At 49.3% G+C, this 23,212-nt stretch overlaps 1 protein-coding gene across 1 annotated transcript in view; it reads right to left on the bottom strand.

The window, feature by feature from the left end:
• Positions 1-23,212, bottom strand: part of TARS1 (threonyl-tRNA synthetase 1) — a 94,135-nt gene that overhangs the window by 50,982 nt on the left and 19,941 nt on the right. Inside the window, exons 3-6 of the mRNA XM_073620822.1 lie at positions 22,003-22,193; positions 12,491-12,614; positions 5,341-5,462; positions 2,092-2,209 (exon numbers count right to left, since the gene is read on the bottom strand). Of these exons, the coding sequence (XP_073476923.1) occupies positions 2,092-2,209; positions 5,341-5,462; positions 12,491-12,614; positions 22,003-22,193 (555 nt within the window). The remainder of the gene's footprint in view (positions 1-2,091; positions 2,210-5,340; positions 5,463-12,490; positions 12,615-22,002; positions 22,194-23,212) is intronic.

Raw genomic sequence — 23,212 nt, 5'->3', positions numbered from 1 at the left:
ATCATCTGCCCTTACTCAAGATGGCCACGGCTAGAAATTCTAGGGGTGTGTTTTTCATAGTGATTTACAGCAAGGAGACATGGATGGATGGGGGGGGAGTTTGCTCTAAACATTAAAAGTGAATTAAATAGCGTTTTTGGATTGTGGTGCTGAGATGCAATGTAGTTCCTCTTTAAGGGATACAATACAAGTTCATTGCTGCCTTCCTATAATGAAAAGAATGTATAAATCCTAAATTGCCTATGATAAAATAAGTAGAATAGAGGCTTTATTTCCCATTGTAGGATGTGGAGGGGTCATGCTAATTATTTCCCTGTCCTCAATGGTCCACTCTGCATCCCCCTCTGCTGGATTATACATCTGCCTATACAGACAGTCCTCCGTCTCTCTTCTTATCAGAAGGTATCTCTCTGGGATTTTTTTCCTTCTTTCTCCACTCATTATAAATGTAATTTCTGTTCAATACCAGGAATTTAAGTATCAGATGTCTATTGACAATGTTACCGCACCCTTTATAATAACTGCCTTGTGTAATCCATACTAAGCCGTCTATCTTTGTCATCTAAATCCTGAACAGGATGCAGTTACTGTCTAGCACAGATCCCTTAAACTGGTTCCCTATTATTGAATGAGGGCCTGCAGAGAAAATCACATTCTTCTACCTTCCCAAAATAAAGCTGCGCATGCACAAGTTTTTTGTGATGATCCCAGCATTACACATCGTACACAACGAAAAAGAAAAACCTGACAGATTCCCACATCAACACATGTGACGTGTGATGTGGGGATCTCTCTCGCTGTGCTACTGTATTCTGACAGGGGGACTCGCCCCCTCACCAAAATACACTGATCAGCGCTGGCAGCCATTGGCTGCCAGCACTGAACGAATGCTGGTTTTCTTCCAGCGTGACCGTTAGACCGGCTTCTGTTGAACAGACAGCAGCACACATGTACCAAAAGTTGTGAGTTTCCTTCTGAACCGGTTGACTTTTGGTACATGTGTACCAGGTTTTAGTGTTGCTCTCTGAAGAGTGATCCGCATTTGGGCTGCTCTTCAGAGAACATTTGAAAGGCATGAAGGAGGAAAAATACTGCCTCCTTCCCACCTGCTTTAACCCCTTCAACCCCGCGCTAGTGCTCCAAAACCGCCCCATTTATTTGAAGCCGAAGCGACCAGGGATAGAATTGCTGAGAGCGCAAAGCTAGGCTTCTCAGTAGTGACTTGTGTAAGCTGGGCGATGTCTCTGCAGCTAAAGGGGAGCGGTTGGGGGGAGGTAAACACACGGCTCAACAGCAAGGTTTTACTGCCTTCCCCAACTGCTAGTGTGAACGGAAAGTGTGTCTAAGCTTTTTTCTTTTTAAAGAATGGTGAGGGGTTGGGGAGATTCACCCTCTCTGTTTGTTTTGGGGTAACCAATATTACCAGGAGAAAAAATAATTGGAAAATCCAAAACGTTGTCACCAGAACAGTAATATTCCAATGGGGGGCGGGGGGACTTGTTCTGAAGACTCTGGCAGGAGCTTTTCCTCCCTTTGGAGAATTCTCACTTCCTTTTGTGTATACAGCACAGTAGGTTGAGCTACATATGTCATCCCCAAGACTGACCGGTGCTCTTCTCCTGGAACCAATAATAAATCATTAAAGTGGTTCTATATGCTCAAGGTTTTTTTATCTCCTGGGTGCAGCTAAATCACCCCCCCCCCCCCCATACATGCTTAAGCCCCATCCTGATCCAGAGATGTGCAGGAGAGCAGCGGATCTCCCTCTCTCTCCCCTCATTGGCTGACGCAGTTGCACCATTGGCTCCTGCTGCTGTCAATCACAGCCGGTGAGCCAATGAGGAGAGAGCGGGGAGGGGGGGGGGAGAGAAGGGGGCCAGGGCCGAGCCACGCCCCCTTCAAAGAAAGGCTCGGAGGGGGAGGAGGAACCAGGACTGCTGGCGGGGGACCCAAAAATAAGAGGAATGGGGCTGCTCTGTGCAAAACGATTACACAGAGCAGGTAAGTAGAACATGTTTGTTCTTTTTTTCTTAATCTTTCCTTTAGAAACACTTTATTGATACATGATTTCCCTCAGAACCCCTGTATTACCTTAAACATTTCTAGAAGAGTTTCTTTGGAGATCTCCAACCTCTCAAACTGCTGCTTCTCCTTCATAATCTTTTTACACAGATTTTCCAAGCTGGTGAAGTCGTTGCTGGACACCCCTCTGATAGAAACACAGGGCAAGTTGTTAAAACAGAAGCAGGTGGTGCATATGACTACATATAGATAGGAAGATATTTGAGATTGCACATCAGGAAGAGGATTTTGCATCCTTAAAGTGATTGGAAGCCGCGATTTAAAAAACAAAAAACAAAACATGTTATACTTACCTGCTCTGTGTGATGGTTTTGCACAGACCAGCCCGGATCCTCCTCTTCTCGGGTCCCCCGCCGGCGCTCCTGGCTCCTCCCCATCTGAGTGCCCACCATAGCAAGCCGGTTTCCCAAAAGCAGTAGGGAAGAGTGAGTAAGCACCCTCAGCCCTAAACAAAGTGCATCCACAAACGTTTTAAGAGAGACTCTGGGGTTGATTTACTAAAGGCAAATAGACGGTGCACTTTGCAGTTGCTCCAAAGCTTAGTAAATGAGGTAAAACTTCACCCTGCAAAGAATACCCAATCACGTGCAAGGAAAAAAAAAAAAAAAAAAAAAAAAAAAAAGCATTTTTGCTTGCACATGATTGGATGATGGAAGTCAGCAGAGCTTCTGGCTCTGGAGCAACTGCACTTTGCAAAGTGCACAGTCTATTTGCCTTTAGTAAATCAACCCCTCTGTCACTTTAAAGCTGAACCTCCAAGGAAACTCCAGGAAACTCCTCCTTTGCAGTGGGCTACACCCCACCTCAAGAGTTAAAAGACAAGTATGGGATTTAGAAAAAAAAAAAAAAAAGTATCATACTTAGCTAGGTGGATGCCGCATTGATCCGATGCTGCATCCATCCCCTGCTGACTCTAAGGCTGAGAACTGAGTGATCAAACACTGCTGATTGCTCAGTTCTCCCTGCCTTTCTGAGGAAAGCAGTGACTGTCAGTCACCGCTGTCTGCTCTGTCCCTCCAGAGCTCACTGGAGCGCCAGGCTGGGGGGGGTGGGGGGTGGGGGGAGCGGCTGGCTCAGTCTCCCAGTGGTGCAGCTGAGAGGCTGAGCCAGGTGGCAATCCAGGCTCCTGGGTGGATCCTGACCATATGGTCACAATCTTTCCCCAGCCTGGACCGGCTCTATGACGTCAGCCGACAGCGAAAACGGGTCACTGGAGTGCAGAATGAACTGCACTCCTGTGATCCACAGAGGAACAGCCAAACACGCTTTGGCTGTACTTCTCCTTTAAGTGCTTCTTTGGGTCTTGGGGGGCCTGTACCCTATTCTTCCCTATGGGTTTAGGTTTATGCACTAATTAGACTTCTGACATTTGCACTAATTGTTCACAGCGCCGTCACTTTACAAGCATTCATTTGGGTTGGGTTAATCTCAATAGTGCAGCAGCAGTGCAAAATCTTTAGATAAATCTCCAGGCGCGGTTCTATCATATCTGCAAAATTATTTCTAAAGCTCCCCTGTCCCTCCATGCTCAAGTGCAAAAGCTAATGCACGTATCGATCCCACACTCATATGTAAACAGCGATCGCACCACACGTGTGTGGCATCACCCAGAACGTCAGAGCGAGAGCAATAGTTCTAGCACCAGATCGCCTGTGTATATCTAAACTGGTAACCTGTAAAGGCTTTTAAAGTGCCGCCTATGGATAATTTAATGTAGCGTAATACACACCGTTGTTGGGCGAACACACATTTTTAAGCGCAACATGTTTGGTATCTATTTACTCGCTGTAACATCATCTTTTACAAAATAAAAAAAAAAAAACAGTGATATGTTGGGTTTGCGTTCACTAAAATTCATTAGCCGCTTGCCGACCAGCCGCCGTCATTATACTGCGGCAGGTCGCCACGATCCTGTGAATTGCCGTAACTGTACGTTGGCTCGTGGGATCGGGATAGCAGGCACATGCCCGCTGCACTGCGGGGGTGCCGATGCTTGTGGCCGACAGTCGCAATGACAGCTGGCCATGAGCGATCGTGGGCACAAGAGGCGGAACAGGACGTGTGTGTAAACACACAAATCCCTATTCTGTTCGGAGTGACAGATTGTGAGTTCCTAATAGCTTGGAACCACGATCTGTCATTTCCTCTAAGTCAGTCCCCTCACCCTACAGTTAGAAACACACACAGGGAACACAGTTAACCTCTTGATCGCCCCCTAGTGTTAACCCCTTCCCTGCCAGTGACATTTTTACAGTAATCCGTGCATTTTTATAGCACTGATCGCTGTATAAATGCCAAGGGTCCCAAAAATGTGTCAAAAGTGTCTGATGTGTCCGCCATAATAATGTCGCAGTCCTCTTAAAAAAAAACAAAAACAAATCGCAGATTGCCGCCATTACTAGTAAAAAAAAAAAATAAATAATAATAAAAATGCTATAAATCTATCCCCTATATTGTAGACACTATAACTTTTGCGCAAACCAATCAATATACGCTTATTGCAATTTTTTTTTTTACCAAAAATATGTAAAAGAATACATATCGGCCTAAACTGAGAAAAAATTAGCTTTTTTTTTTAAAAAAAAATGGGGATATTTATTTTAGCAAAAAGTACAAAATATTGTGTTTTTTTCTCAAAATTGTCGCTCTTTTTTTTGTTTATAGCGCAAAAAATAAAAACCGCAGAGGCGATCAAAAACCACCAAAAGAAAGATCTATTTGTGGGAAAAAAAAAAAAAAGGCCGTCAATTTTGTTTGGGTGCAACGTTGCACGACCGTGCAATTGTCGGTTAAATCGACGCAGTGCCGAATCGCAAAAAAAGGCCTGGTCATTCAGCAGCCAAATCTTCCGGGGCTGAAGTGGTTAAAGTGTATAGTTTTCAAAAAAATGTGCGTTTTAATTACTGTGACATAAAAAAATTGCAACACCCACCATTTAATTCTTTAGGGCCTCTGCTTAAAAAAAAAAAAAATAATAATACATAATGTTTGGGGGTTCCAAGTAATTTTCTAGCAAAAAAAAAAATAATAAAAAAAACCCTGCAGATTTTTATATGTATGACAGAAATGTCAGAATTGGCCTGGTAGGCCAATGGATAATGCAAATGCTGAAAACAATGCTAAATCCTATAGGCAGGCAAAGGAGGGTGTAATCTGTTATACAGACACATGCTGGCCTTAGATGGCTAATTCATGGAGTAAACAGGTTCTTTCCTGAGGTAGAAAGAAAAAAAAAAAAAAAAATGAGAGAGATCTTACCCTTCCTCCAGAAACATGTCATAATAAAATCCACTTTCAATAGGAGGGCCATAGCATAAGCATCCACCATACACCCGTTCCATAGCTTCTCCCATAATGTGTGCGCTGGAATGCCAGTATACCTGCCCAAAGAAAGATGATTATTAGATGAAAAAGAATGATGCCACAATGTAACCAGAGGGGTTATTTAGGCCTCATTTACTCAGGCGCTGAGGCCTGTACACCATAACTCGGTCGTTTCATTATCCGGCTGGAGCCGCGGGGTGCCGTGTGCAGACAACACGCACTGAAAGTCTGTGGGGACACAGCGGCTGTATAGACACTCATACCAATTCCGCAAGTCACGGCCTGACCCCTATCAGAAAGGGCACGATGATCCCTTTCTAAAGTGCGCATGCGCCGATAACATCGGCGCTTGCCCCGTAGTCATCGACGCTCAGCTTTTCCGTAAATATCTCCTAAACCGTGGAGGTTTAGGAGATATATCAAGCACCTACAGGTAAGCCTTAATATAGGCTTACCTGTGGATAAAAGTGGTTGTACAGGGTGTACAACCACTTTAACCACTTGCTTACTGGGCACTTAAACCCCCTTCCTGTCCAGACCAATTTTCAGCTTTCAGCGCTGTCGCACTTAGAATGACAATTGCGCGGTCATACAGCACTGTACCCAAATGAAATTGTTATCATTTTTTTCCCACAAATAGAGCTTTCTTTTGATGGTATTTGATCACCTCTGCAGTTTTTAGTTTTTGTTAAAAAAATAAAAAAAAAAAAAAAAAATTTTTTTTATATTTTGTTATAAAATTTTGCAAACAGGTAATTTTTCTCCTTCGTTGATGTACGCTGATAAGGCGGCACTGATGGGCACCGATAGGTGGCGGTGATGGGCACTGATGGGTGGCAGTGTTGGGCACTGATTGAGGGCAGCACTGCTAGGTGGCACTGATTGGCACCACTGGTGGGCATTGATAGGTGGCACTTGTGGGCATTGATAGGTGGCACTTGTGGGCACTGCCAGGTGGCAATGACTGATGGCACAGATGAGGCATCTGTGCCTCCTTCCTCTTCGGGACCGATGTCCCTTTGACATAAGCCGGTGATCGGCTTTTTTTTCCTCCTCACGCTGTCAGCGTGAGGAGAAAACGAAACCGATCACCGAGCTTTTGTTTACATCATGTGATCAGCTGTCATTGGCTGACAGCTAATCACATGGTAAGGGGCCGGGACCGGCCCCTTACTTGGATCTGTGATCATCCGAGTCTCCGTGACTCGGTGATCACAGCGCGCACACCGCGCGCCCTGCAGGGTGTGCGCGGTGCGCGTGCACAGGGGAGGACGTCCCATGACGGCCTCCCGGAGATTGAGGTCCGCGCTGTAGCCGTCATTCAGCTATGGCCCGGACCTCAAGTGGTTAAACAATTGCAGATGACTAAAATGCAACTAAAACGGTATTTTAGTCAAAAGACTAGAACTAAAACGAAAATCGAAATTTGACGCTAAAAATGAACAGTGTGTGCTGGTAAACGGGCCGCATGCAAACAGTATGTGTATAGCCGCTGCATCCCCATAGACTTACACATTTGCATAGTTGGTAAGGTTGAATAAAGACACCAGTCCATCCAGATCAATCTCAGCATGTTTGTGCTCGAGCCACATAAACAAATGGCTGAGTTCTGAGAAACACGCCTCAGTGTTTATGTGTTTATGTGAATGAGGCCTTCAAAAGGAGAAAAAATAATCGTTTTTGTAACTTTTTTTTTTTAACAGCTTAAAAAAAACAGCTTTTAGAGTCCTTTCACACTGAGGCGGGGGCGTTGTCGGCGGTAAAGCGCCGCTATTGTAAGTGGCGCTTTACCGTCGGTATGCGGCTGCTAGCGGGGCGGTTTTACTCCCCTGCTAGCGGCCGAGAAAGGGTTAAATACCACCGCAAAGCGCCTCTGCAGAGGCGCTTTGCCGGCGGTATAGCCGCGACATCCCATTGATTTCAATGGGCAGGAGCGGTGAAGGAGTGGTATACACTCCGCTCCTTCACCGCTCCGAAGATGCTGCTGGCAGGACTTTTTTTTACCGTCCTGCCAGCGCATCGCTCCAGTGTGAAAGCCCTCGGGGCTTTCACACTGGAATGAAAGCAGCGGCACTTTCGGGTCGGTTTGCAGGCGCTATTATTAGCGCAGTAGCGCCTGCAAACCGCCCCAGTGTGCAAGGACCCTTATTGTAATTTGTAAATGCTTTATAATAAAATCTGTTTTACAAATGAAAATTCCATACAGGGGGCACACAAACCTAATTTAGAATGCATTCTTGAATAATAAAAATAATAATAAAAAAAAAAAAAAAAAGCACCACCTGTATACTTGGCCTGCGACTAAAGGTCACTACACACTACTTGATTTTCTCCAAGCCCACAGGCTAAAGCTGGTCACACCTCGGTCCGTTTTTCATTTAACCAGCAGGTTGAATAAAAAAAATAAAAATAAATAAAAAGGTAGCCAATCCCCCTATCCAAAGCACTCGATGTGGATGCGGGAATCCTGCCCACTGAGAGTTCCCTGCCATCAGAATACACAGATCAGCTCTGCAGGCTTTAGCCTACAGCTCTTATCAAATGAAAAAAATACCAAACAGGGTGGCTAAACAGAAATTGATGACTTCTGTTCAACCCCAGTGGCTACGCATGGTTCTAATTCACCCAATCCCTGCTGAACTGGCCAAATTTCGATCCATGTATGGCCAGCTTAAATGAGAGAAGGGTAAAATCGCTGGCCAAGGACATTGGATAGAGAAATCTCCACTACCAGCTATTATATTCAGGTAACTGCAGCCCCTGTGGCTGTCTGAATACCCAAACAGCGACTGCATCACATAGGATGCAGACACTGTTCAGCCGATAACTTTGCACCCAACTCAGTTGATTTTTAAATTAAGTTCTGTTGAGCCAGGTGGTGCTTCAAGATCACCCACAACCCACAAATTTTGGCTGATTCAGCACAAACTGGACAAAATCCAAGCCACCTATGGCCAGCCTGAGTAAGCCAGACAATCCCTGACAGGTGAGGGAGTGAAATAGGTGTGTTCCTATTGCAAAGCTAGCCATACACTATGTGAATTTTAGCCAAACGCCTAAAAAACCAGCTTTGCTATTTGGCCCCTCCCACTAAACATTCTTTGATTGAAAAGTTAAAGGAGCTGGACAAAACTATTTAAGCCGAACAGCAGCTGCATCCAATCAAATATGCCCACTCTTCAGATATTCTGACAGCTGCTACCACTGGCTATCAGCGGGGGAAGTTGTTGTATAGGATGGCTGGAGAAATCTGTTGGTTTTCTTGTTAAATACGTAAACCCAACATTTCATACTCCTGCTATGTGCTGTACCATGTACTTGTATAAGAAAGTATCCTGTTCCCTTTGTACTGCTTCCTTTATGTGAAATTCCTGGTGATCCGGCTAGTCCCTCTGCTTTTCTATTAAAAACTGACCACACTAAGCATGAAAGCACAGCATGGTCAGTTCTCTAGCTATACCAGGAACTCAGTGTGCTCTCCTCCAATGATCAGACTTGTCCTAACACCCCCCCCTTCCTGCACTGCCTATCACTGGGAAATTCAGTGTACTGCTGTTTTTTCTCCCCTAGCTCACTAAGCTCCTTATGCAGCTGAGAACAGAAGGAACGTGACCACTTAAAAAAAAGGCAAAAAGAAAGTATTTATGTTTTTTATATGTATACTTACAGTGCTTTGTAAAAGTATTCATACCCCTTGAAATTTTCCCATTTTTTTCATGTTACAACCAAAAACATGAATGTATTTTATTGGGATTTTATGTGATAGACCAACACAAAGTGGCACATAATTGTGGAGTGGAAGGAAAATGATAAATGGTTTTCAAATTTTTTTACAAATAAAATATCTGAAAAGTGTGGTGTGCATTTGTATTTAACCCCCTTTTCTCCGATACCCCTAACTAAAATCTAGTGGAACCAATTGTCTTCAGAAGTCACCTAATTAGTAAATGGAGTCCACTTGTGTGTAATTTAATCTCAGTATAAACACAGCTGTTCTGTGAAGCCCTCAGGAGGTTTGTTAGAGAACCTTAGTGAACAAACATCATCATATAAACCAATGAACACACCAGACAGGTCAGGGATAAAGTTGTGGTGAAGTTTAAAGCAGGGTTAGGTAATAAAAAAACTACACAACTACAAACCCACCAAGACATGGCTGTCCACCTAAACTGACAGGCCGGGCAAGGAGAGCATTAATCAGAGAAGCAGCCAAGAGGCCCATGGTAACTCTGGAGGAGCTGCAGATATCTACAGCTCAGGTGGGAGAATCTGTCCACAGGACAACTATTAGTCGTGCACTCCACAAATCTGACCTTTATGGAAGAGTGGCAAGAAGAAAGCCATTGTTGAAAGAAAGCCATAAGTCCTGTTTGCAGTCTGTGAGAAGCCATGTGGGGGACACAGCAAACATGTGGAAGAAGGTGCTCTGGTCAGATGAGACCAAAATCGACCTTTTTGGGCTAAAAGAAAAACGCTATGTGTGGTGGAAAACTAACACTGCACATCACCCTGAACACACCATCCCCACCGTGAAACATGGTGGTGGCAGCATCATGTTGTGGAGATGCTTTTCCTCAGCAGGGACAGGGAAGCTGTTCAGAGTTGATGGGAAGATGGATGGAGCCAAATACAGGGCAATCTTAGAAGAAAACCTGTTAGAAACTCCAAAAGATCTGAGACTGGGGCGGAGGTTCACCGCCCAGCAGGACAACGACCCCAAATATACAGCCAGAGCTACAATGGAATGGTTTAGAACAAAGCATATTCATGTGTTAGAATGGCCCAGTCAAAGTCCAGACCTAAATCTAATTGAGAATTTGTGGCAAGACTTGAAAATTGCTGTTCACAGACGCTCTCCATCCAATCTGACAGAGCTTGAAATATTTTGCAAACAAAAATGGGCAAAAATGTCCCTCTTGTGCAAAGCTGGTAGACACATACAGTGGATATAAAAAGTCTACACCCCCCTGTTAAAATGTCAGTATTCTGTCATGTTAAAAAATGAGACAAAGATAAATCATTTCAGAACTTTTTCCACCTTTAATGTGACCTATAAACTGTACACTTCAATTGAAAAACAAACTTAAATCTTTTAGGGGGGAGGAGGGGGAGTGAAAATAAAGAACTAAAATAATGTGGTTGCATAAGTGTGCACACTCTCTTATAACTGGGGATGTAGCCGTGTTCAGAATTAAGCAATCGCATTCAAACTCATGTTAAATAGGAGTCAGTACACATCTGCCATCATTTAAAGTGCCTCTGATTAACTCCAAATAAAGTTCAGCTGTTCTAGTAGGTCTTTCCTGACATTTTCTTAGTCGCATCCTACAGCAAAAGCCATAGTCTGCAGAGAGTTTCCAAAGCATCAGAGGGATCTCATTGTTAAAAGGTATCAGTCAGGAGAAGGGTACAAAAGAATTTACAAGGCATTAGATATACCATGGAACACAGTGAAGACCGTCATCATCAAGCCGAGAAAATATGGCACAACAGTGACATTACCAAGAACTGGACGTCCCTCCAAAATTGATAAAAAGACGAGAAGAAAACTGGTCAGGGAGGTTGCGAAGAGGCCTACAGCAACATTAAAGGAGCTGCAGGAATATCTGGCAAGTACTGGCTGTGTGGTACATGTGACATCAATCTCCCATATTCCTAATATGTCTGGGCTATGAGGTAGAGTGACAAGATGGAAGCCTTTTCTTACCAAGAAAAACATCCAAACCTGGCTAAATTTTGCAAAAACGCATCTGAGGTCTCCCAAAAGCATGTGGGGGGATGTGTTATGGTCTGATGAAACCAAGATTTAACTTTTTGGCCATAATTACAAAAGATATGTTTGCCACAAAAACACTGCACATCACCATACCCACCGTGAAGCATGGTGGTGGCAGCATCATGCTTTGGGGCTGTTTTTCTTCAGCTGGAACAGGGGCCTTAGTCAAGGTAGAGGGAATCAAAAACAGTTCAAAATACCAGTCAATATTGGCACAAAACCTTCAAGCTTCTGCTAGAAAGCTGAACATGAAGAGGAACTTAATCTTTCAGCATGACAACGACCCAAAGCATACATCCGAATCAACAAAGGAATGGCTTCACCAGAATAAGATTAAAGTTTTGGAATGGCCCAGACAGAGCCCAGACCTGAAACCAATTGAAAATCTGTGGAATGATCTGAAGAGGGCTGTGCACAGGAGATGTCCTCGCAATCTGATAGATTTAGAGTGTTTTTGCAAATAAAAGTGGGCAAATATTGCCAAGTCAAGATGTGCCATGCTGATAAACTCATACCCCAAAAGACTGAGCGCTGTAATAAAATCAAAAAGGTGCTTCAACAAGTTTAAGGGGTGTGCACACTTATGTAACCATATTATTTTTTTAATTTTTCTTCCCTCCACCTAAAAAATTTCAGTTTTTTGTTCAACTGAGTTGTACAATTTATAGGTCACATTGAAGGTGGAAAAAGTTCAGAAATGATTTATTTTTGTCTCATTTTTGTACATCACAGAAACCTGACATTTTACCAGGGGTGTGTTTTATATCCACTGTACCCAAAAAGACTCGCAGCTGAAATTACAGCAAAAGGTGGTTCTACAAAGTATTGACTCAGGGGGGCGCTATACAAATGTACACCACACTTTTCACATATTTATTTGTAAAAAGTTTTGAAAACCATTTATCATTTTCCTTCCACTTCACAATTATGTGTCACTTTGTGTTGGTCTATCACATAAAATCCCAATAAAATACATTTACATATTTGGTAGTAACATGACAAAATGTGGAAAATGTCAAGGGGTATGAATACTTTTTCTAGCACTGTAAAGGTTTTGCCTTTTATTTCTCTTTTAAACTGAATATGTTGTTTTCATAAAATGAGGATTTACATATACGGTACTTTAAGCCCGCAGCCTACCCAATTTATCTGCCAATTACATTTTTGTCAAGCTTTACTGACCCACACAATCGTAACATGGTCGTTTTTTTTTTTAAGCAGTTTTTTTTTTTTTTTGCTAGAGAGCAATATGTTTATGCACCAGAAAGAATTTGCCTAATCAATTAGCAGAAATCATTAAATATTTACCGCCTGGGCCTCTTCATCATCAAATTTCAGCAGTTCCAATGTGCAGTCCTCTTCCAGAGGGCGATCCAGGTCCCAAACCACTTTATTCACCTTTGCGACAACTGTGTTATCGGCAAGACCTTGACTGGAATACAACATCACCATGAAATCAGCAAAAGACTCTCGTTGCAGCTTTCCAATATGCATATTTATCATCCATTAAAAAGGTTTGTCCACTAAAAAGTAATATTTCAGTTTTAAATTGGATTCTGCTTATCCCAGTTACCAACTGGCTTCATTTATCTATTGGGGATTCCAGCATATAGGTTCCCAGCACTGTTCTCATCTAACTCCTACTCTTACAGGGTATCTCTATCTTAATATTTTCAACATAATAAAACAAATGAAATATTTAACAAGTAGGACCCCCTTGTAATAGATATAATGGCTGTGCAGACCTGGAAACGCAAGTGCAAAGGTCCACTCACCAAAGCGCCTCAGGCTTAACGTGAAACTAATCTCTCCAATCTTTTATAGCAGGGATCTCCAAACTACGACACGTGGTCCATATCCGGCCCACTACAAGATTTTATGCCGCCCACAGCTAGGGTTCAGTGATGTATCCTCGATGAGCACAGATTGTGGATTCAGGTCAACAGAGGTTGCCTAGGGTCTCCACTTCAACCTTCCATACTCTCCGCATCCCTCACAGTCTCTAGATCAGATTTCTCCATGTCTCCTGTGTTTTCATCCATGATGATAGGGACTCCAAGGTAAGGAGGGACCTTAACCAGGGAAACCCTGGTGTAAAGGGGGGGACCCCGACCAGAGACCCCTGGGAAAACTGGGGTATAGGGGGGGGGGGACCCCGACCAGGGGGAAAATCCTGTGTAAGGGGGAACACCAACCGGATAAACCCCCGGGTAAGGGGGGACCCAGACTGGAGAAACCCCCGTGTAAGGGGGGACCCCGACCAGAGAAACCCCCGTGTAAGGGGTGACCCCGACCAGAGAAACCCCCGTGTAAGGGGGGACCCCGACCAGAGAAACTCCCGTGTAAGGGAGGACCCCGACCAGAGAAACTCCCGTGTAAGGGAGGACCCCGACCAGAGAAACCCTCCATATAAGGGGGGACCCTGACCAGAGAAACCCCCGTGTAAAGGGGAACCCAACCGGAGAAACCCAAGTGTAAAGGGGGAACCTGACCAGAGAAACCCCCGTGTAAGGGGGGACCCCAAGGGGGGGCCCGACTAGGGAAGCACCTAGTGTAAAGGAGAGACCCCAGTAAAAGAGGGGACCCCGACTGGGGAAACCCCAGTGCAAAGAGGGGGTCCCGACTGGGAAAAACCCCAGCGAAAGGGGGGACCACGGCCAGGGAAACCCCAGTGTAAAGAGGGGGGACCTCGGCCGGGGAAACCCCCATGTAAAGAGGGGGGACCCCGACCGGGGAAACCCCCGTGTAAGGGGGGACCCCGACCAGGGAAGCCCCAGTGTAAAGGGTTGACCCCAGTGAAAGGGGGGGCCCCAACCGGGAAAAACCCCAGCGAAAGGGGGGACCCCGACCGGGGAAACCCCAGTGCAAAGAGGGGCGACCCCGACCGAGGAAACCCCAGTGCAAAGAGGGGGTCCCCGACCGGAGAAACCCCCATGTAAAGAGGGAGACCCCGACCATGGAAACCCCCGTGTACAGAGGGAGACCCCGACCAGGGAAACCCCCGTGTAAAGAGGGGGACCCCGACCAGGGAAACCCCCATGTAAAGAGGGGGACCCCGACCAGGGAAACCCCCATGTAAAGAGGGGGACCCCGACCAGGGAAACCCCCATGTAAAGAGGGGGACCCCGACCAGGGAAACCCCCGTGTAAAGAGGGGGACCCCGACCAGGGAAACCCCCATGTAAAGAGGGGGACCCCGACCAGGGAAACCCCAGTGAAAGGGGGACCCCAAACGGGGGAAACCCCAGCAAAAAAGGGGGGACCCCAACCGGGGGAAACCCCAGCAAAAAGGGGGGACCCCAACCGGGGGAAACCCCAGCGAAAGGGGGGACCCCAACCGGGGAAACCCCAGTGTAAAGAGGGGGGACCCCGACCGGGGAAACCCCCTTATAAAGAGGGGGGACCCCGACCGGGGAAACCCTTTTGTAAGGGGGGGACCCTGATCAGGGAAACCCCTCCTGAATCCCGACGGGGAAACACCCGTGTAAGAGGGGACCCCAGTGAAAGGGTAAACCCCAGTATAAGTGGGTGGGGGGAACCATGACCAGGGAAGCCCCGGTGAAAGGGGGGACCCTGATCGGGAAAGCCCCCGTGTAAGAGGGGACACTGACCAGGGAAACCCCAGTGTAAGAGGGGACACTGACCGAGGGAAATCCCAATGTAAGGGGGGGATTGCAACCGGGGAAACCCCAGTGAAAGGGGGCACCCTGACTGGGGAAACCCCAGTAAAAGTGGGAGGGGGGGACACTGACCAGGGAAACCCCAGTGAAAGTGGGGAAACCTGACCGGGGAACCCCAGTGAAAGGGGGGAAACCTGACCGGGAAACCCCAGTGAAAGGGGGGAAACCTGACCGGGGAAACCCCAGTGAAAGGGGGGAAACCTGACCGGGGAAACCCCAGTGAAAGGGGGGAAGCCTGACTGGGGAAACCCCAGTGAAGGGGGGGAAACCTGACTGGGGAAACCCCCATGTAAAGAGGGGGACCCCGACCAGGGAAACCCCCATGTAAAGAGGGGGACCCCGACCAGGGAAACCCCCATGTAAAGAGGGGGACCCCGACCAGGGAAACCCCCGTGTAAAGAGGGGGACCCAGACCAGGGAAACCCCAGTGAAAGGGGGGACCCCAAACGAGGAGAAACCCCAGCAAAAAGGGGGGACCCCAAACGGGGGAAACCCCAGCGAAAGGGGGGACCCCGACTGGGGGAAACCCCAATGTAAAGAGGGGGACCCCGACCGGGGAAACCCCCGTGTAAAGAGGGGGGACCCCGACCGGGGAAACCCCCTTTTAAAAAGGGGGGACCCCGACCGGGGAAACCCCCTTTTAAAAAAGGGGGGACCCCGACCGGGGAAACCCCCTTTTAAAAAAGGGGGGACCCCGACCGGGGAAACCTCCGTGTAAAGAGGGGGGACCCCGACCGGGGAAACCCCTCCTGAATCCCGACGGGAAAACACCCGTGTAAGAGGGGACCCCAGTGAAAGGGGGCACCCTGACTGGGGAAACCCCAGTAAAAGTGTGTGTGGGGGGGGGACACTGACCAGGGAAACCCCAGTGAAAGTGGGGAAACCTGACCGGGGAACCCCAGTGAAAGGGGGGAAACCTGACCGGGAAACCCCAGTGAAAGGGGGGAAACCTGACCGGGGAAACCCCAGTGAAAGGGGGGAAGCCTGACCGGGGAAACCCCAGTGAAAGGGGGGAAGCCTGACTGGGGAAACCCCAGTGAAGGGGGGGAAACCTGACTGGGGAAACCCCAGTGAAGGGGGGGGAAACCTGACTGGGGAAACCCCCATGTAAAGAGGGGGACCCCGACCAGGGAAACCCCCATGTAAAGAGGGGGACCCCGACCAGGGAAACCCCCATGTAAAGAGGGGGACCCCGACCAGGGAAACCCCCGTGTAAAGAGGGGGACCCCGACCAGGGAAACCCCAGTGAAAGGGGGGACCCCAAACGGGGGAAACCCCAGCAAAAAGGGGGACCCCGACTGGGGGAAACCCCAATGTAAAGAGGGGGACCCCGACCGGGGAAACCACCGGGTAAAGAGGGGGGACCCCGACCGGGGAAACCTCCGTGTAAAGAGGGGGGACCCCGACCGGGGAAACCCTTTTGTAAGGGGGGGACCCTGATCAGGGAAACCGCTACTGAATCCCGACGGGAAAACACCCGTGTAAGAGGGGACCCCAGTGAAAGGGGGCACCCTGACTGGGTAAACCCCAGAATATGTGGGTGGGGGGAACCATGACCAGGGAAGCCCCGGTGTAAGGGGGGACCCCAGTGACAGGGGGCACCCTGACTGGGGAAACCCCAGTATAAGTGGGGGGGGGGGACACTGACCAGGTGTAAGGGGGAAACCCCAGTGAAAGGGGGGAAACATGACCGGGGAAACCCCAGTGAAAAGGGGGCACCCTGACTGGGGAAACCCCAGTAGAAGTGGGGGGGGGGGACGACGACGACACTGACCAGGGAAGCCCCAGTGAAAGGGGGGAAACCTGACCGGGAAACCCCAGTGAAAGGGGGGAAACCTGACCGGGAAACCCCAGTGAAAGGGGGGAAACCTGACCGGGAAACCCCAGTGAAAGGGGGGAAACCTGACCGGGAAACCCCAGTGAAAGGGGGGAAACCTGACCGGGAAACCCCAGTGAAAGGGTGGAAACCCCAGTGAAAGGGGGGAAACCTGACCGGGAAACCCCAGTGAAAGGGGGGGAAACCTGACCGGGAAACCCCAGTGAAAGGGGGGGAAACCTGACCGGGAAACCCCAGTGAAAGGGGGGGAAACCTGACCGGAGAAACCCCAGTGAAAGAGGGGAAACCTGACCGGAGAAACCCCAGTGAAAGAGGGGAAACCTGACCGGAGAAACCCCAGTGAAAGAGGGGAAACCTGACCGGGAAACCCCAGTGAAAGGGGGGAAACCTGACCGGGGAAACCCCAGTGAAAAGGGGGAACCCTGACCGAGGAAACCCCAGTGAAATGGGGGACCCTGACCGGGGAAACCCCAGTGAAAGGGGGGACCCTGACCGGGGAAACCCCAGTGAAAGGGGGGACCCTGACCGGGGAAACCCCAGTGAAAGGGGGGGACCCTGACTGGGGAAACCTTTATTGTAAGGGGGGACCCTGATCGGGGAAACCTCCGTGTAAGAGGGGACTCCTGTGAAAGGGGGGACCCTGACCGGAGAAACCCCCACGTAAGGGGGGGCCCTGACCAGAGAAGCCCCAGTGTAAAGGGGGGACCCCGACCGGGGGAAACCCAAGTGAAAAGAAGGGGACCCCGACCTGGGAAACCCCAGTGTAAAGGAGAACCCCGACCAGGGAAACCCCCTGTAAAGGAGGACCCCAACCGGGGAAACCCCCCCATGTAAGAGGGGACCCCAGTGAAAGGGGGCACCCTGACCGGGGAAACCCCAGTATAAGTGGGTGGTGAGGGGGACCATGACCAGGGAAGCCCCGGTGAAAGGGGGGACACTGACCGAGGGAAATCCCAGTGTAAGAGGGGACACTGACCGAGGGAAACCCCAGTTTAAGAGGGGACACTGACCGAGGGAAACCCCAGTTTAAGAGGGGACACTGACCGAGGGAAACCCCAGTTTAAGAGGGGACACTGACCGAGGGAAACCCCAGTTTAAGAGGGGACACTGACCGAGGGAAACCCCAGTTTAAGAGGGGGTGACTGCAAGCGGGGAAACCCCAGTGTAAGGGGGTGACTGCAAGCGGGGAAACCCCAGTGAAAGGGGGGACCGCAAGCAGGGAAACCCCAGTGAAAGGGGGGACCGCAAGCGGGGAAATCCCAGTGAAAGGGGGGACCCTGACCGGGGAAACCCCAGTGAAAGGGGGGACCGCAAGCGGGGAAATCCCAGTGAAAGGGGGGACCCTGACCGGGGAAACCCCAGTATAAGTGGGTAGTGAGGGGGACCATGACCAGGGAAGCCCCGGTGAAAGGGGGGACACTGACCGAGGGAAATCCCAGTGTAAGAGGGGACACTGACCAGGGAAACCCCAGTTTAAGAGGGGACACTGACCAAGGGAAACCCCAGTTTAAGAGGGGACACTGACCGAGGGAAACCCCAGTTTAAGAGGGGACACTGACCGAGGGAAACCCCAGTGTAAGGGGGGGACTGCAAGCGGGGAAACCCCAGTGAAAGGGGGGACCGCAAGCGGGGAAACCCCAGTGAAAGGGGGGACCGCAAGCGGGGAAATCCCAGTGAAAGGGGGGACCCTGACCGGGAAAACCCCAGTGAAAGGGGGGACCCTGACCGGGGAAACCCCAGTGAAAGGTGGGACCCCAGTAAAAGGGGGCACCCTGACTGGGGAAACCCCAGTATAAGTGGGGGGGGGGGCACTGACCAGGGAAAACCCCCGTGTAAGAGGGGACCCTAGTGAAAGGGGGGACCCTGACCAGAGAAAATCCCGTGTAAGGGGGGACCTCGACTGGAGAAACCCCCACGTAAGGGGGGGGGGGGAGGGCCTGACCAGAGAAACCCCAGTGAAAAGAGGGAGACCCCGACCGGGGAAACCCCAGTGTAAAAGGGGGGACCCCGACCGGGGAAACCCCAGTGTAAAAGGGGGGACCCCGACCGGGGAAACCCCAGTGTAAAAGGGGGGACCCCGACCGGGGAAACCCCAGTGTAAAAGGGGGGACCCCGACCGGGGAAACCCCAGTGTAAAAGGGGGGACCCCGACCGGGGAAACCCCAGTGTAAAGGAGAACCCCGACCGGGGAAACCCCGTGTAAAGAAGGACCCCGACCGGGGAAACCCTGTGTAAAGAAGGACCCCGACCGGGGAAACCCCCGTGTAAAGGGGGACCCCGATTGGGGAAAACCCTCCTGAATCCCAACCTGGAAACCCCCCATGTAAGATGGGACCCCAGTGAAAGGGGGCACTGACCAGGGAAACCCCAGTATAAGGGGAGAGCCAGCCCGGGGAAACCATAACTGGGGAAACTCCAGTGTAAGGGGGGACCCTGGCTTAGGAAACCCCAGTGAAAGGGGGGACCTTGGCTTAGGAAACCCCAGTGAAAGGGGGGACCCTGGCTTAGGAAACCCCAGTGAAAGGGGGGACCCTGGCTTAGGAAACCCCGGTGAAAGGGGGGACCCTGGCTTAGGAAACCCCGGTGAAAGGGGGGACCCTGGCTTAGGAAACCCCGGTGAAAGGGGGGGGCCTGACCCGGGGGAACCCCGGTGAAAGGGGGGGCCTGACCCGGGGGAACCCCGGTGAAAGGGGGGGCCTGACCCGGGGGAACCCCGGTGAAAGGGGGGGCCTGACCCGGGGGAACCCCGGTGAAAGGGGGGGCCTGACCCGGGGGAACCCCGGTGAAAGGGGGGGCCTGACCCGGGGGAACCCCGGTGAAAGGGGGGGGGCCTGACCCGGGGGAACCCCGGTGAAAGGGGGGGGGCCTGACCCGGGGGAACCCCGGTGAAAGGGGGGGCCTGACCCGGGGGAACTCGGTGAAAGGGGGGGCCTGACCCGGGGGAACCCCGGTGAAAGGGGGGGCCCTAACCCGGGGAAGCCCCGGTGAAAGGGGGGGCCCTAACCCGGGGAAGCCCCGGTGAAAGGGGGGGCCCTAACCTGGGGAAGCCCCAGTGAAAGGGGAGGCCCTGACCAGGGAAGCTCCTGTTGTAAGGGGAAACCCTGACCGGGGAAGCCCCATTGTAAGGGGAGACCCTGACCGAAGAAACCCCTGTATAAAGGGTACCCTGACCAGGAGACGGGACTCTCACAGGGGACTTTGATGTAAGGGGGGACTCCTACATTTATACAACAATCTTTTGATTGAGTTGACAGTTCGGTTGATAGAACAAGCAGTTGTGACTGTTGTCATTCACGGCATTACTTGAATGTAAGTGTTTTGGGAAACTGGTAAATCACTGGGTTTAGTTCCGCTTTAAGAAACCATTACAGTGGAATCTTGGTTTACGAGTAACGCGGTTAACGAGCGTTTTGAAAGACGAGCAACCTTTTTTTTTTTTAAATTCTGTTTATGGGTGTTGTCTCGCAAAACAAGCAGAATTCAAGCAAATGGGGTGTGCAGTACAGCATTTGGCCAGAGGTGCAGGGGCGCCGGGGACACTCGGAACGGTTCGGAGCCGTCCGGAACTACCCAGAATAACTCAGAAAGCCTCGGAAACACTCGAACTGAGTATTTCCAAGGCTTTTGGAGTTCTCCCCCCACCTCTGGCCGAGCTGTCCCCGAGTATTTCCGAGGCTCTCCGGCGCCCCTCCTCCCCCCACCTCTGGCCACATGCGGTATTGCATGTAATAGAAGTCAATGCGGAACGAATTATCTTCGTTTTCATTGACAACTATGGGGAAACTTGCTTTGACATGCGAGTGCTTTGGATTACAAGCATTCTCCTGGAACGGATTATGCTTGTAATCCAAGGTTCCACTGTATTCTATTTAACCACTTCCGGATCGCCTGCTGTCGATATAAGTTAGACCTTTGACGTTAAATACCGTTGTTATGGCAGGAGATAGCTGCCATAACCCCGGACTTTTCTTCAACGCCGGGGGGTCCGCTTTAAGGTAACAGTGGTTTCTGCGGCGGAAGAGGTGCCCACCCCCCTTCCGCCGTGTCCCGGTCGTCTCTGCTGCTTACCGGAGCCATCGATAAGGGCGGAGACGATCCGATGCTTTTCCCTGCTTGGCACTAGGTCGAGTGAGGGAATGACACTATGCCATTGGATGACGACAGCGACGTCAAACGTCACTTCCGCCCAACGGCTTTATAGAGGAAAAAAAAAAAAAAAAAGACTTTTTTAAAAATTGCTTTTAAGTGTAAATGTGAGATCTGAAGTCTTTTTGACCCCAGATCTCACATTAGAGGGGTCCTGTCATGCTTTTTTTCTATTACAAGAGATGTTCACATTCCTTGTAACATGAATAAATGTGATCCAAAGTTTTTGTGTTTTTTTTGTTTTTTTTTTAAAGGACAACGTAAAAGTAGAAAATAAGAAGTAAAATAAGGGAAAAAAAAAATTATTTCAAGCCCCCTGTCCCTCCGAGCTTGCACGCAGAAGCGACCACATACGTAAGTCGTGCCCACATATGCAAACGGTCGATCGTTAGCGTGAGAGCAATAATTCTAGCACAGGACCTCCTCTGTAACTCTAAACTGGTAACCTATAGAAATTTTTAAACGTCGCCTATGGAGATTATTAAGTGCCAAAGTGTGTCGCCATTCCACGAGCGGGCGCAATTTTAAAGCATGACACGTCAGGTATCAATTTACTCAGCGTATCATCATCTTTCACAATACCTGGTGTAAAGGGGGAACCCGGACTGGGGAAACCCCAGAAAAAGGGGTGACCCTGACCGGGGAAACCCTAATGTAAGGTGGGGACCCTGACCGGGAAAACCCCAGTGTAAGGGGGAATCCCGACCAAGGAAACCCCCGTGTAAGGGAGGACCCCAGTGAAAGGGGGACCCTGACCAGGGAAACCCCAGTGAAAGGGAGGGCCCTGACCCGGGGATACCCCAGCGAATGGGGGGGACCCTGACCCGGGGAAACCCCTATTTTCCAAAAAAAATTGCGTTTGTAAGATTGTTGCGCAAATACGGTGTGACAAAGTATTGCAACGATCCCCATTTTATTCTCTAGGGTGTCTGAAAAAAATATATATAATGTTTAGGGGTTCTAAATCTTTTTTTTTTTTTTTTATTGCTAGAAAAATAAGATTTTAACTCGTAAACAACAGGTGTCAAAAAAGTGGTTGAAGCCAAATGCTATATATGGATATTAGGATATTACAAGTCTAGTCTTATGTCAAACAGTTCGTAAAAACTGAGAAAGTTCTGTCAGTCAATAAAAAACAAAATGGTGCATGCTTCTTACCTGATGCCAGCAGCTACTTGGTATGGGGTGGTCTTCCAAGACTCAGCATCCACTTGCTTCCCATCCGGTAAGGTCACCTTGATAGGCTTGCTGTCTTTTGCAGCCCTCTCTGCCATAAGGGCGTCATGCTCTGCTTTTAGTTTGTTGTATAATTCAAGTCTCTGGTTGATGTACTGGGGCCATGGATTCATCTAATGGGAAAAGGATCATTCAAAATAAACAACCTTCATCAACCATTTTACATTCTGCAACACCATAGGGTCCATTTTTACATAAGACTCCCACAACTTTAAGGCTAGGTTCACACTAGTGTAGCTGCGACATGATCCAAATTTTCAGTGCAACTTTGTTGTACAACATTGCACGTCTTTTTTTTTTACACGTTTTTCATGCTACATGTGTTGTTTGGAAGGGGCAGGAGACTAGCAGGTTTTTAAGCTTACGAATGTTGGTTGCTAGGATGCTGGCACCCGCCGGCAGCTTAGCAACCAGTAATGATTCTCGGCTAACAGCAAAGGGTAAACAAAAGAGTCCATCGTTAAATATTTACAAATGGCATGGAGATGCCCAGACAATCCATACTGGCCTTCGGGTCTGGAATGGATTTTAAAGAGGGACTCCATGCCAAAGAACAAAAATGGAATGTGGTCTCCCTGATATGTATACCAGGACAGAGATGGAGGGGGAAAGAGCCTGCATCCCCCTCTCCTGAAACATACTAGGCAACATGCCCTCAACATCGGGGGGTCTTTTGTGTGAAAATATTTATAAATAGACTTCTATGACTTAAAGGGAAACACATTTCTTGTAGAGATGGAGAAGAGCATTTTAAAACGGGGGCTCCAAATCACACTGACTTTACTGGCAAAATTACTAATGCACCACAATATGTTCATAGACAATTTATACAGCAATTAAAGCCGTTCCAGCCGTTTATGAGCTGCTGACTTTTAATAAACACACACTCCCTCTCCCATGATCCAGCGATGCGGCCGCCCGAAGCCTCGGTTCTCTCCCCCGCCTCTCCACGGTGTCGGCATCACTAGTGTGGGCAACCGGCTGTGACAGCTTGCGCCTCCTTAATGGCAGGGCAATCTTCTGGGACCCGCGACATGTCCCAGAAGATTGCAGGGAGGGAGGAGGGGGGAGCAGAACTCCTAGGCGGCGCAAGTGGGAGCTGGGTACCTGTCAAAACTAGGTACCACCCCCC

This window comes from Aquarana catesbeiana, linkage group LG01, assembly GCF_042186555.1.
Source record: "Aquarana catesbeiana isolate 2022-GZ linkage group LG01, ASM4218655v1, whole genome shotgun sequence".
NCBI classification, from domain to species: Eukaryota; Metazoa; Chordata; class Amphibia; order Anura; family Ranidae; genus Aquarana; species Aquarana catesbeiana.
The sequence above is the reverse complement of the archived record's forward strand: the minus strand, read 5'-3'. Positions and strand labels throughout refer to the sequence as shown.